Genomic DNA, 13,254 nt, shown 5'->3' with positions numbered 1-13,254 from the left:
TGTCGTTGCTACGTAAATATCATGTGACCGAAGAGATTTTGTAACAACAAACGCACCACTCCCCCAATGACCTCGCCCTGCTTGTTATGAAACACCTCATTTTTGACCACTTTGTAATTTCAATCCAGGAAAACCGATAAATACATAGCTAGCACGTTGCCACACCAGTGATTTCGAAGAAGGTAAGGACTGTCGTTTTAGACTCTTTATCTCGCTATCTACCTGGTTGTGGGGAGAGGCAAGTTGTTGTGAACATTGACTATCTAGGAACGGGTTGTGAATTATAGATTTTAAGTTATAACGTTAGTTGTTTTGTGGTATGATCAGCGAAATTGTCTTTTATCATAGTTTTACCTTTTTCTTTAGCTTTGAATTTCAAGTATTGAATGAGAAGGACTTTAGGACTGATCAGAAACCTCCCACAATGCTGAAAACAATTGGGCAAGCTCTTTTTTCGACTACTTTGCAGAATCCAAAGTTTACACCTAACGAGGAGAATAAGGTTGGTGGTTCTTAGTACCCAGTCAGTTTAGATATGGATACACCTTTTCTGGTTGAACAAGTGCAATTTTACAACAACCGTGTGTGTGTGTGTACACTCAATCACACCTAGTCATTTTTATCCTCCAATTGTGTGTGTGTGGGGGGGTTCAGGCTCCTGACTATGAGGTCCGTACCTATCAGACAACCAACTGGATAAGCACTACTCTGACTGGTATGGAACAGCAGGCTGCGATAAGCACTGGGTTCCGACGCCTGTTCAACTACATCCAGGGCAACAACCACAACAGTGAGTCACACTTCCAGTCATTAGGTGTTAGGCTACTAACTTCTTTGAAACAAACATGCTTACAGGCACTTCAACTATTGCTCAGTTGGTAGAGCATGGCGCTTGCAATGCGAGGATAGTGAATTTGATTTCCAGGACCAACCATACATAATATGTATGCAAGCATGACCAAGTTCCTTTGGATAAATTTACACTGAGTGTACAAAACATTAGGAACACCTTCCTAATATTGAGTTGCACCCCCTTTTGCCCTCAGAACAGCCTCAATTTGTCAGGGCATGGACTCTACAAGGTGTCGAAAACATTCCACAGGGATACTGGCCCATATTGATTTCAATGCTTCACACAGTTGTCAAGTTGGCTGGATGTCCTTTGGGCGGTGGACCATTATTGATATGCACTGGAAACTGTTGAGTGTGAAAAACCCTGCAGCATTGCAGTTCTTGACACAAACCGGTGAGCCTGGCTAGGGCTGTGGCGGTAATTACATTTTGTCAGCCAATTATTGTCATGCAAAAGACTGCTGGTCTCACGGTAATTGACCGTTAATTAACATGAACACCTTTAGCATTTCCAGGCTTCCACATACAAGCTGCTGATGTGCACCTTTGGAACATCTACATAAAAAAAAAAAAATATATATATATATAACACAAGAGTTACACATGGGATAAACAAACATACAGTCAATAACTCAAGAGAAAAATCTATATACAGTGTGTAAGGAGGTATGGCAATAAATAGGCCATAGTAGCGAAGTAATTACAATTTAGCAAATTAACACTGGAGTGATAATGTGCAGATGATGATGATGTGTAAGTAGAAATACTGGTGTGCAAGAGAGCAAAAAAGTAAATAAAAACAATATGGGGATGAGGTAGGTAGTTGGATGGGCTATTTACAGATGGGCTGTGTACAGCTGCAGCGATCGGTAAGCTGCTCAGATATCTAATGTTTAAAGTTAGTGAGGGAGATATGTCTCCAACTTAAGACATATATATATATATATAATCAATTTAACATACACCATCACAATAAATCCATTATTTATATTGTAGTCGGGTCTAAAGAAATATTATATGAAGAAAATATATTGCAGAATATCAGTTGGCCTACTGTATCTGGCTATGCTCCATGCCAACGGCTGTAGGCTAGTTAATTTAGCTGACAAGATATGCTTATAAATCCTGTGCATTTATTTTATGAGTTTATAGTAAGAAGATTATAATTGATCTTAGCTATAAAAAAAATGAAATTATATATTTTTCCCATTACTGAGCGAGTGCACATATGGCATGGCTATATTGAGTGTAAAAATGATCACTTGAAACAACTCTAAATCTAGCATATAGGACCTATTTGGCAACTTTAGTTGTGAATGAAACAAACCTTAATGTCTTAGAAATCTAATTGTATATGGGCTCCCGAGTGGTGCAGTGGTCTAAGGCACTGCATCGCAGTGCTAGATACAGCCTGGTTCGAATCCAGGCTGTATCACAACCGGCCGTGATTGGGAGTCCCATAGGGCGGCACACAATTGGCCCAGCGTCGTCCGGGTTTTGCCGGTGTAGGCCACCATTGTAAATAAGAATTTGTTCCTAACTGACTTGTCTAGTTAAATAAATGTAAAAAAACAAATATGGGCTGCATGGAGTGACAATAGGCTATTGATGATTTGAGGAAGAAGCAGAAAAAGCTTGTGCTCTGTTCCTTGCCTCAGGCTGCACAGCTGTTCTCTCATCTGATTTTCACCCATCAGACTATTCTCAATTTAATCTTGTCTTTACTGATATGTCAAATTAGTTTCAATTTAGAATGGCCCATTATCAAATGGGCAGGGGGAAAATCTCTTCTGTATGGACTCGAATAGGGAATTCTGTATAGCTAAAGGTAATGTGTTCAATTAATTATGAAAATACAAAACAATCCCTATTACTAGGCTGTTCAAATTCACTAATTGTATACTAACTGTAAACCGCCCTGCACAATCAATGAATCAACAGCATGGTCTAGGGCTATGGGTTCTCTCCCAGACTCATGGATATACACTGCTCAAAAAAATAAAGGGAACACTTAAACAACACAATGTAACTCCAAGTCAATCACACTTCTGTGAAATCAAACTGTCCACTTAGGAAGCAACACTGATTGACAATAAATTGCACATGCTGTTGTGCAAATGGAATAGACAAAAGGTGGAAATTATAGGCAATTAGCAAGACACCCCCAATAAAGGAGTGATTCTGTAGGTGGTGACCACAGACCACTTCTCAGTTCCTATGCTTCCTGGCTGATGTTTTGGTCACTTTTGAATGCTGGCGGTGCTCTCACTCTAGTGGTAGCATGAGACGGAGTCTACAACCCACACAAGTGGCTCAGGTAGTGCAACTCATCCAGGATGGCACATCAATGCGAGCTGTGGCAAGAAGGTTTGCTGTGTCTGTCAGCGTAGTGTCCAGAGCATGGAGGCGCTACCAGGAGACAGGCCAGTACATCAGGAGACGTGAAGGAGGCCGTAGGAGGGCAACAACCCAGCAGCAGGACCGCTACCTCCGCCTTTGTGCAAGGAGTAGCACTGCCAGAGCCCTGCAAAATGACCTCCAGCAGGCCACAAATGTGCATGTGTCTGCTCAAACGGTCAGAAAGAGACTCCATGAGGGTGGTATGAGGGCCCGACGTCCACAGGTGGGGGTTGTGCTTACAGCCCAACACCGTGCAGGACGTTTGGCATTTGCCAGAGAACACCAATATTGGCAAATTCGCCACGGGCGCCCTGTGCTCTTCACAGATGAAAGCAGATTCACACTGAGCACATGAGCACATGTGACAGACGTGACATAGTCTGGAGACGCCGTGGAGAACGTTCTACTGCCTGCAACATCCTCCAGCATGACCGGTTTGGCGGTGGGTCAGTCATGGTGTGGGGTGGCATTTCTTGGTGGGGCCGCACAGCCCTCCATGTGCTCGCCAGAGAGAGCCTGACTGCCATTTGGTACTGAGATGAGATCCTCAGACCCCTTGTGAGACCATATGCTGACACATGCACATTTGTGGCCTGCTGGAGGTCATTTTGCAGGGCTCTGGCAGTGCTACTCCTTGCACAAAGGCGGAGGTAGCGGTCCTGCTGCTGGGTTGTTGCCCTCCTACGGCCTCCTCCACGTCTCCTGATGTACTGGCCTGTCTCCTGGTAGCGCCTCCATGCTCTGGACACTACGCTGACAGACACAGCAAACCTTCTTGCCACAGCTCGCATTGATGTGCCATCCTGGATGAGTTGCACTACCTGAGCCACTTGTGTGGGTTGTAGACTCCGTCTCATGCTACCACTAGAGTGAGAGCACCGCCAGCATTCAAAAGTGACCAAAACATCAGCCAGGAAGCATAGGAACTGAGAAGTGGTCTGTGGTCACCACCTGCAGAATCACTCCTTTATTGGGGGTGTCTTGCTAATTGCCTATAATTTCCACCTTTTGTCTATCCCATTTGCACAACAGCATGTGCAATTTATTGTCAATCAGTGTTGCTTCCTAAGTGGACAGTTTGATTTCACAGAAGTGTGATTGACTTGGAGTTACATTGTGTTGTTTAAGTGTTCCCTTTTATTTTTTTGAGCAGTGTATATATATATATATACTTGAAGTGGGAAGTTTACATACACTTAGGTTGGAGTCATTAACTCGTTTTTCAACCACTCCACAAATTTCTTGTTAACAAACTATAGTTTTGGCAAGTCGGTTAGGACATCTACTATGTGCATGACACAAGTAATTTTTCCAACAATTGTTTACAGACAGATAATTCACTATCACAATTCCAGTGGGTCAGAAGTTTCCATACACTAAGTTGACTAGTAGCCTTTAAACAGTTTGGAAAATTTCTGAAAATGACGTCATGGCTTTAGAAGCTTCTGATAGACTAATTGACATAATTTGAGTCAACTGGAGGTGTAACTGTGGATGTATTTCAAGGCCTACCTTCAAACTCAGTGGCTCTTTGCTTGACATCATGGGAAAATCAAAAGAAATCCGCCAAGACCTCAGAAAGAAAATTGTAGACCTCCACAAGTCGGGTTCATCCTTAGGAGAAATTTCCAAACGCCTGAAGGTACCACCTCCACCTGTACAAACATTAATACGCAAGTATAAACACCATGGGACCACGCAGCCGCTATACCGCTCAGGAAGGACACGCGTTCTGCCTCCTAGAGATGAAAGTACTTTGGTACGAAAGTGCAAATCAATCCCAGAACAACAGCAAAGGACCTTGTGAAGATGTTGGAGGAAATGGGTACAAAAGTATCTATAGCCACAGTAAAACGAGTCCTATATCGACAACCTGAAAGGCCACTCAGCAAGAAAGAAGCCACTGCTCCAAAAAAAGCCAGACTACGGTTTGCAACTGCACATGGGGACAAAGATTGTACTTTTTGGAGAAATGTCCTCTGGTCTGATGAAACAAAAATAGAACTGTTTGGCCATAATGACCATCGTTATGTTTGGTGGACAAAAGGGGGATGCTTGCAAGCCGAAGAACACCATCCCAACCGTGAAGCACGGGGGTGGCAGCATCATGTTGTGGGGGTGCTTTGTTGCAGGAGGGCCTGGTTCACTTCACAAAATAGATGGCATCATGAGGGAGGAAATTGATGTGGATATATTGAAGCAACAAGTTAAAGCTTGGTTGCAAATGGGTCTTCCAAATGGACAATGACCCCAAGCATACTTCTAAAGTTGTGGCAAAATGGCTTAAGGACAACAATGTCAAGATATTGGAGTGGCCATCACAAAGCCCTAACCTCAATCCTATAGGAAATTTGTGGGTAGAACTGAAAAAGCGTGTGCGAGCAAGGAGGCCTACAAACCTGACTCAGTTACACCAGCTCTGTCAGGAGGAATGGGCCAAAATTCAACCAACTTATTGTGGGAAGCTTGTGGAAGGCTACCCAAAATGTTTGACCCAAGTTAAACAATTTTAAAGGCAATGCTACCAAATACTAATTGAGTGTATGTAAACTTCTGACCCACTGGGAATGTGATGAAAGAAATAAAAGCTGAAATAAATCATTCTCTCTACTATTATTCTGACATTTCACATTCTTAAAATAGTGGTGATCCTAACTGACCTAAGACAGGGAATTTTTACTAGAATTAAATGTCAGGAATTGTGAAACTGAGTTTAAATGTATTTGGCTAAGGTGTATGTAAACCTTTGACTTCAACTGTAGTTTGGAGCGTAAGGTAACCAGTCCATCTAGTGTGCATAATAATACAGTTCACACTCAATTATGTATCAAAGAAATCTTACATCAGTTTTTAGTTTTTCTGCAGTGCATAATATGCAGTAGACTATGTATTGTATAATGACATCATTTTAATTCATTTTTTTCCCCTGGGCCTCGGCTCATATGCATCAGCTCTAATATGCATATGAAGGTTTTTAATTAATCATCACTTTAGAAAGCGCTGTCCATTTCGTTTAAACTGTTTCAACCCGCTGTTTAACTTATTTCTTCAAATTGATCATCACAGTGAGGTGAGTTTAAAAAGTACTAGAGGCTGTTTTGATGATGTGTGTGATTTGATACTCGATTGCATTTGCACCATTCTCATAAGTGACGACAAGTGCGATTATGCATGTAACGCTTTATTATAAAGGTGCATTATTATGGTGAAAATGATCTTCCTCGAACTTAAAACCCCGTTAGTCTGTAAACCATTTTATAAATCAGATTGATGTGCTTCATTTTAAGAAGTTATTTGGCCACTTTAGTTGTGATACAAAACTTATCAAAACATGTACAGTACCAGTCAAATGTTTGGACACCTACTCATTCAAGGGTTTTTCTTTGTTTACTAGTTTCCACATTGTAGAATAATAGTGAAGACATCAACACTATGAAATAACACACATGGAATCATGTAGTAACCAAAAAAGTGTTAAACATTTTTTTTATTTTTTTTTAGATTATTAAAGTAGCCACCCTTTGCCCTGATGACAGCTTTGCACACTCTTGGCATTCTCTCAATTCATCCCAAACCATCTCAATTTGGTTGTGGTCGGTGATTGTGGAGGCCAGGTCATCTGATGCAGCACTCCATCACTCTCATTCTTGGTCAAATAGCCCTTACACAGCCTGGAGGTGTGTTGGGTCATTGTCCTGTTGAAAAACAAATGATAGTGCCACTAAGTGCAAACCAGATGGGATGGCGTATCGCTGCAGAATGCTATGCTGGTTAAGTGTGCCTTGAACTCTAAATAAATTACAGACCGTGTCACCAGCAAAGCACCATCACACCACCTCCTCCATGCTTCATGGTGGGAACCACACATGCGGAGATCATCCGTTCACCTGCTCTGCGTCTCACAAAAACACAGTGGTTGGAACCAGAAATCTCACATTTGGACAGATTTCCACCGGTCTAATGTCCATTGCTCATGTTTCTTGGCCCAAGCAAGTCTCACTTTCTTATTAGTGTCCTTTTAGTAGTGGTTTCTTTGCAGCAATTCGACCATGAAGGCCTGATTTACGCAGTCTCCTCTGAACAGTTGATGTTGAGATGTCTGTTACTTGAACTCTGAAGTATTTATTTGGGCTGGTATTTCTAATAAACTTATCCTCTGTAGCAGAGGTAACTCTGGGTCTATCTTGTGGTGGTCCTCATGAGAGCCAGTTTCATCATAGCGCTTGATGGTTTTTGCGACTGCACTTGAAGAAACCTTCAAAATTCTTGACATTTTTCGGATTGAATGACCTTCATGTCTTAAAGTAATGATGGACTGTCGTTTCTCTTTGCTTATTTGAGCTGTTCTTGCCATAATATGGACTTATTTTACCAATTGCCCTATCTTCTCTATTCCACCCCTACTTTGTCACAACACAATTGATTGGCTCAAACCCATTAAGATGCAAAGAAATTCCACAAATGAACTTTTAACCAGGCACACCTGTTAATTGAAATGTATTCCAGGTGACTACCTCATGGAGATGGTTAAGAGAATGCCAAGAGGGTGCAAAGCTGTCATCAAGGCAAACGGTGGCTACTTTGAAGAATCTCTAATTTAAAATATATTTTGATTTGTTTAACACTTTTTTTTGTTACTACATGATTCCATATGTGTTATTTTAAAGTTTTGATGTCTTCACTATTGTTCCACAATGTAGAAACTAGTAAAAAAAAAAAAAAAACCTTGAATGAGTAGGTGTGTCCAAACCATACTCCGTTCAAGGCTTAAAAATAATTATTTAACCTGTCATCTCTGCCTTCATCAACACTGATTGTAGTGGATTTAACAGGTGACATCAATAAGAGATCATAGCTTTCACCTGGTCAGTCAATCATGGAAAGAGCAGTTCCCAATGTTTTGTGCACTCAATGTATGTGACGCACAGCTCTGTGAGCTTAAGTACTGTATTTACAGATCACGTAGGCATTTCTAAAAAAACAACAACATTAAAACGACCCTACAGTGAAGTAGGAACTAGTGCCAGACGAAAGAGGGCAAAGTGTGTCTCAAATGATAGCAGGTGCACATATTATTTTTACGAGGGTGTTGTGCATCATATTTGTGTGTGTTTAGGGCATGTGACATATGGGCAGTAAGTACATAGGGCAGGTGTGTTGTGTTGGCTGTTGTGGCTTTAGTGTCTGTTTAGAAAATATGATATCCTTACCATCTAATGTCTCTGTCAGGGACACATGGCCAGTATTAAAATTAGGGAGTCACTATCTGTGTCACTGTGTGTGTCTGTCATACCCACAGTCTAACTGCCTGTGCCTGGTCCTGGTTATGTGTTGAGTATCTGGCCATCTATCTTTGGCTTGTGTGTGTGTGTGTGTCTCAGAGGAGAACGTGGAGATGACAGCTCCAGTGACGTGTCTGGTAGACCCTGGGGCTGGCCCGGCCTGTGAGACCACCTTCACAGTGTCCTTCTATATCCCAGAGGAGCACCAGGCCGACCCGCCCCTGCCCAGCGACCCAGAAGTCTTCCTGGAGAACAGAAAGGAGTTCACTGTGTTTGTCAGGTAATGGACCAATACAGGTTTCACTCACAATAGCATCTGCTGACGTTTGAAATGTGAGGCCGTATAGGGCCAGCCAGCAGTTAGTGTTCATGAACACATCTGTGAGTACTAGACCATAGACCACGGCACCAGTATCCTTTCTTTCCTTCCCTCATAAAAATATATCCTTCGTCATGCTCCCTGTCTTTCCATGCAGAACGTATGGGGGTTTCACCAACATGCAGAAGAGCCGTGAGGAGCTTCTGAATCTGCTAGAGAGCCTCCAGAGGGACGGGGCACGCTACAAGGACATGCCCTACTACGTCTGTGGCTATGACAGCCCCTTCAAACTAGTCAACCGCAGAAATGAGGTCTGGATCCTCCAGAAGACAGAGCCATAGTAACGGTTCAAAGGGGTCCCTGCCTTTCTCCTCAAAGTATGCACTTGAACACTCATTTATTTAGAAGTATTGGCTTGGTGTAGGCATGGACTAGTATAGAGGGAGTTCCGATCAGATACACTTTATATCAGTGTATGCTGCTGAGAGGAGGATGGCTCATGATAATGGGTTGAACAGAGCAAATGGAATGGCATCAAACACATGGAAACCATGATGTGTTTGACGTATTTGCAACTATTCCGCTCCAGCCATTACCAGGAGCACATCCTCCCCAATTAAGGTGCTAGCAACCTCCTGTGCTATATATACAAAAGTATGTGGACAACCCTTCAAATTAGTGGATTCAGCTATTTCAGCTACAAAAATTGAGCACACAGCCATGCAATCTACATAGACAAACATTGGCAGTAGAATGACCTTACTGAAGAGCTCAGTGACTTTCAATGTGGCACTGTCATAGGATGCCACCTTTCCAAGTCAGTTAGTCAAATGTCTTCCCTGTTAGCGCTGCCCCAGTCAACTGTACATGCTGTTATTGTGAAGTGGAAACGTTTAGGAGCAACATGGCTCAGCTGCGAAGTGGTGGGCAACACAAGCTCACAGAACGGGACCCCCGAGTGCTGAAGCGCGAAGCTTGTAAAAATCATCTGTCCTCGGTTGCAAGACTCACTTACAAACTACCTCTGGAAGTAACGTCAGCACAATAACTGTTTGTCGGGAGCTTCAGGAAATGTGTTTCCGTGGCCGAGCAGCACACAAGCCTAAGATCACCATGCGCAATGCCAAGCGTCGGTTGGAATGGTGTAAAGCTCATCGCCATTGGACTGGAGCAGTGGAAACGTGTTCTCTGGAGTAATGAATCACGCTTCACCATCTGGTCCAACGGAATAATCTGGGTTTGGCGGATGCCAGGAGAACGCTACCTGCCCGAATGCATATTGCCTACTGTGAAGTTTGGTGGAGAGGAGTAATGGTCTGGGGCTGTTTTTCATGGTTTGGGCTAAGCCCCTTAGTTCCATTGACGGGATGAAGGGAAATCGTAACACTACAGCATACAATGACATTCTAGACAATTCTGTGCCTCCAACTTTGTGGCAACAGTTTTGGGAAGGCCCATTCCTGTTTCAGAAACAAAACGAGGTCCATACAGATGGTTTGTTGAGGTCGGTGTGGAAGAACTTGACTGGCCTGCACAAAGCCCTGACCTCAACCCCATCGAACACCTTTGGGATGAACTGGAATATCCACTGCGAGCCAGGCATAATCTCCCAAAATCAGTGCCTGACCTCACGAATGCTCTTGTGGTTGAATGGAAGTACCCGCAGCAATATTCCAACATCTAGTGGAAATCCTTCCCAGAAGAGTGGAGGCTGATACAGCAGCAAAGAGGGAGCAGCTCTACTAATGCCCATGATTTTGGAATGGAATGGAATGAAATGATCGACGAGCAGGTGTCCACATACTTTTGGTCATGTAGTGTAGCTATCTTAAAACAGTCTATTAATTTTCAATCTGTGAGGGGGAGTCAACAGGTGCACACGTTGGGGAGGAAGGTAAGGAACTGAACAGCATGGCACCCATTCCCACTATGATTAGAAAAAGATATGCAGCTTTTTGGAGTATAATCACAAGTGCCTAAGCAATGTCTGTGACCTTTTGTAATAATGATAGTACAGTAATAAGCTTTCCATTTGATACTTAGAGACGGAGATGTCAAGGAGCTTTTTAGATGCTGTTAATATTGAGGTCACTGAAGGGACTGATGATGTACTGTATCTGCTATTTGAGACATTTCTTTCTACTACATTGTATACTACAAGGGACTTCAAAAATAATTGAACTCAATTCTGTTAGATGCTGGCATGACAAGCACTCATATAAGCTAACATTAGCACTTCTTCAGAAAATGAAATTACCTTTGAACTTTGACACTGAATTCCTGACTCACTTAACTTTTGTTTTAAGCTTTTCAACTTTTATTGTGCTCTTTTACTTTGTACTTTTCATTGTAGATACCTTGCATATTCAAACTGCTAATTAATGGTGGCAACTATGTACATTTTACGGAGGACTTGGCAGTGTGGCTTAGCTCTGAGGGCTGCGTTGTATGACTAGACATGCTTATGGGCTATTGCTGAACTATGGATCACTGTGAGAAAGACTCAATGATGATGTGAAAATGTAATGTGTGTCTGCATCTTGTTCCCCCCCCCCCCCCCCCCCCCCCCAAATGACAGATTTGTTGGGATATTATGATGTAAACTGATATTAGGTTGTGAAAGGGACAGAAGCTGGATCAATGGAAAAATGTATTATACACTGTGTAGAAAACATTAGGAACACCTGCTCTTTCCTTGACAGACTGATCAAATCAAACTTTATTTGTCACATGCGCCGAATACGACAAGTGTAGACTTTACAGTGAAATGCTTACTTACAATCCCATAACTCTTCTTGAACTTCACTGTTGGTTAAGTAAATATTTACCAAGTAGACTAAAATAAAAAGTTACACAATAAGAATAACAATAACGAGGCTGTATACAGGGGGTACCGGTACCGAGTCAGTGTGCGGAGGTACAGGTTAGAGGTAATTTGTACATGTAGGTAGGGGTGAAGTGACTATGCATAGATAATAAACAGCGAGTAGCAGCAGTGTACAAAAAGGGAGGGGTTGATGTAAATTGTCCGGTGGCGATTTTAGTAATTGTTCAGCAGTCTTATAGCTTGGGGGTAGAAGCTGTTAGGAGCCTTTTGGCGCTCCGGTACTGCTTGCTGTGCGGTAGAAGAGAAAACAGTCTCTGATCTGGTGAAAGCTATGATTCCTTATTGATGAAACCTGTTAAATTCACTTCAATCAGTGTAGATGAAGGGGAGGAGATGGGTTAAAGAAGGATTTTTAAGCCTTGAAAGAATGGATTCTATATGTGTGCCAATGAGGGTGCATGGGAAAGACAAAAGATTTAAGCGCCTTTGAACGGGGTATGGTAGGTGTCAGGCGCACCGGTTTCTGTCAAGAACTGCAACGCTGCTAGGTTTTTCACGCGCAACAGTTTCCTGTGTGTCTCAAGAATGGTCCACCACCCAGAGGACATCCAGCCAACTTGACACAACTGTGGGAAGGATTGGAGTCAACATCCATGCAGAACTCTTTGGACACCTTGTAGAGTACATGCCCTGACGAATTGAGGCAAAAGGGGGTGCAACTCAATTTCAGGATGGTGTTTCTTATGTTTTGTACACAGTGTATATTGTGTTACATTCTTTACTATGATATATACAATTATTCAAAGAAGGAATACTTTATACATCCACAATCATGTAATAGTGAAATGTTTTAATTGATGTACTATTTTACAATCAATATATGTAAAACGTGATTAAATACATTTAAAATGTCTACTTTCATGGAGTAGTCTGTGTTTGGGCTTTAGTTCCTGAGAGCAGTGCTTTTGGAGGTTGAAATCCTTAGGTACACAACAAATCTGTATGTCTTACAAACTGAAGGTCATGACCCTTCACAGCCAGCTGAAATCCTGTTTCATCCATACCTTTCGCTCCCCCGATCTCTTTCCTATCCTCTCAGTCAGGTCAGTGTATGTGTACTCATCTTTATTTTTAGGAGAATTGTTCCCAATATCATGTTCAGACGGTCAGCAGAACCGGGGCAGGACTCTGCTGTTTTGTCTGCTGCTGCTTAGTCAGAAACCTGTCCCATGCCTTGTGGCTTTGTGAGACTTCAGATCTTTTCACTGGTTTCAATCAAATTGTATTTGATACCATACATTGAGTATATTAATTGCACAAGGAATTGCTTCCCACCCAGTTTTTTGAATTACTTATGTACAGTAAATTATTGAACCGTTGAATAAATTATGCATATTTTAAAAAACAGTAAAGAATTCTATGTAAAGATGTTGAGTCAAGGTTTTATAATGAAGAGCATTACCAAGTCAATAGGAAGTGTCCCAGTACCATGATCTTATATCTGAAGATGGGTTGGCTGACTAGGGTCGGTATGGGGTAGTGACACTTGCGTATTGGAAAGAGGGTAGGCACAG

The 13,254-nt window shown here is 42.3% G+C and overlaps 1 protein-coding gene across 1 annotated transcript; it reads left to right on the top strand.

Moving 5' to 3' along the window:
- Positions 1–19: 19 nt before the first annotated feature.
- On the top strand, positions 20–12,593 carry hebp2 (heme binding protein 2). The gene is made up of 5 exons (XM_055885198.1): positions 20–182; positions 367–502; positions 655–790; positions 8,634–8,814; positions 9,011–12,593. The coding sequence occupies exons 2-5, from the start codon at positions 425–427 to the stop codon at positions 9,192–9,194; spliced, it is 579 nt and encodes a 192-aa protein (XP_055741173.1). The 5' UTR covers positions 20–182; positions 367–424; the 3' UTR covers positions 9,195–12,593.
- The last annotated feature ends 661 nt before the right edge of the window (positions 12,594–13,254 follow it).

The sequence above is a fragment of the Salvelinus fontinalis genome, chromosome 27, assembly GCF_029448725.1.
Source record: "Salvelinus fontinalis isolate EN_2023a chromosome 27, ASM2944872v1, whole genome shotgun sequence".
Lineage (NCBI taxonomy): Eukaryota > Metazoa > Chordata > Actinopteri > Salmoniformes > Salmonidae > Salvelinus > Salvelinus fontinalis.
This window is presented reverse-complemented; position numbering and strand designations above follow the sequence as displayed.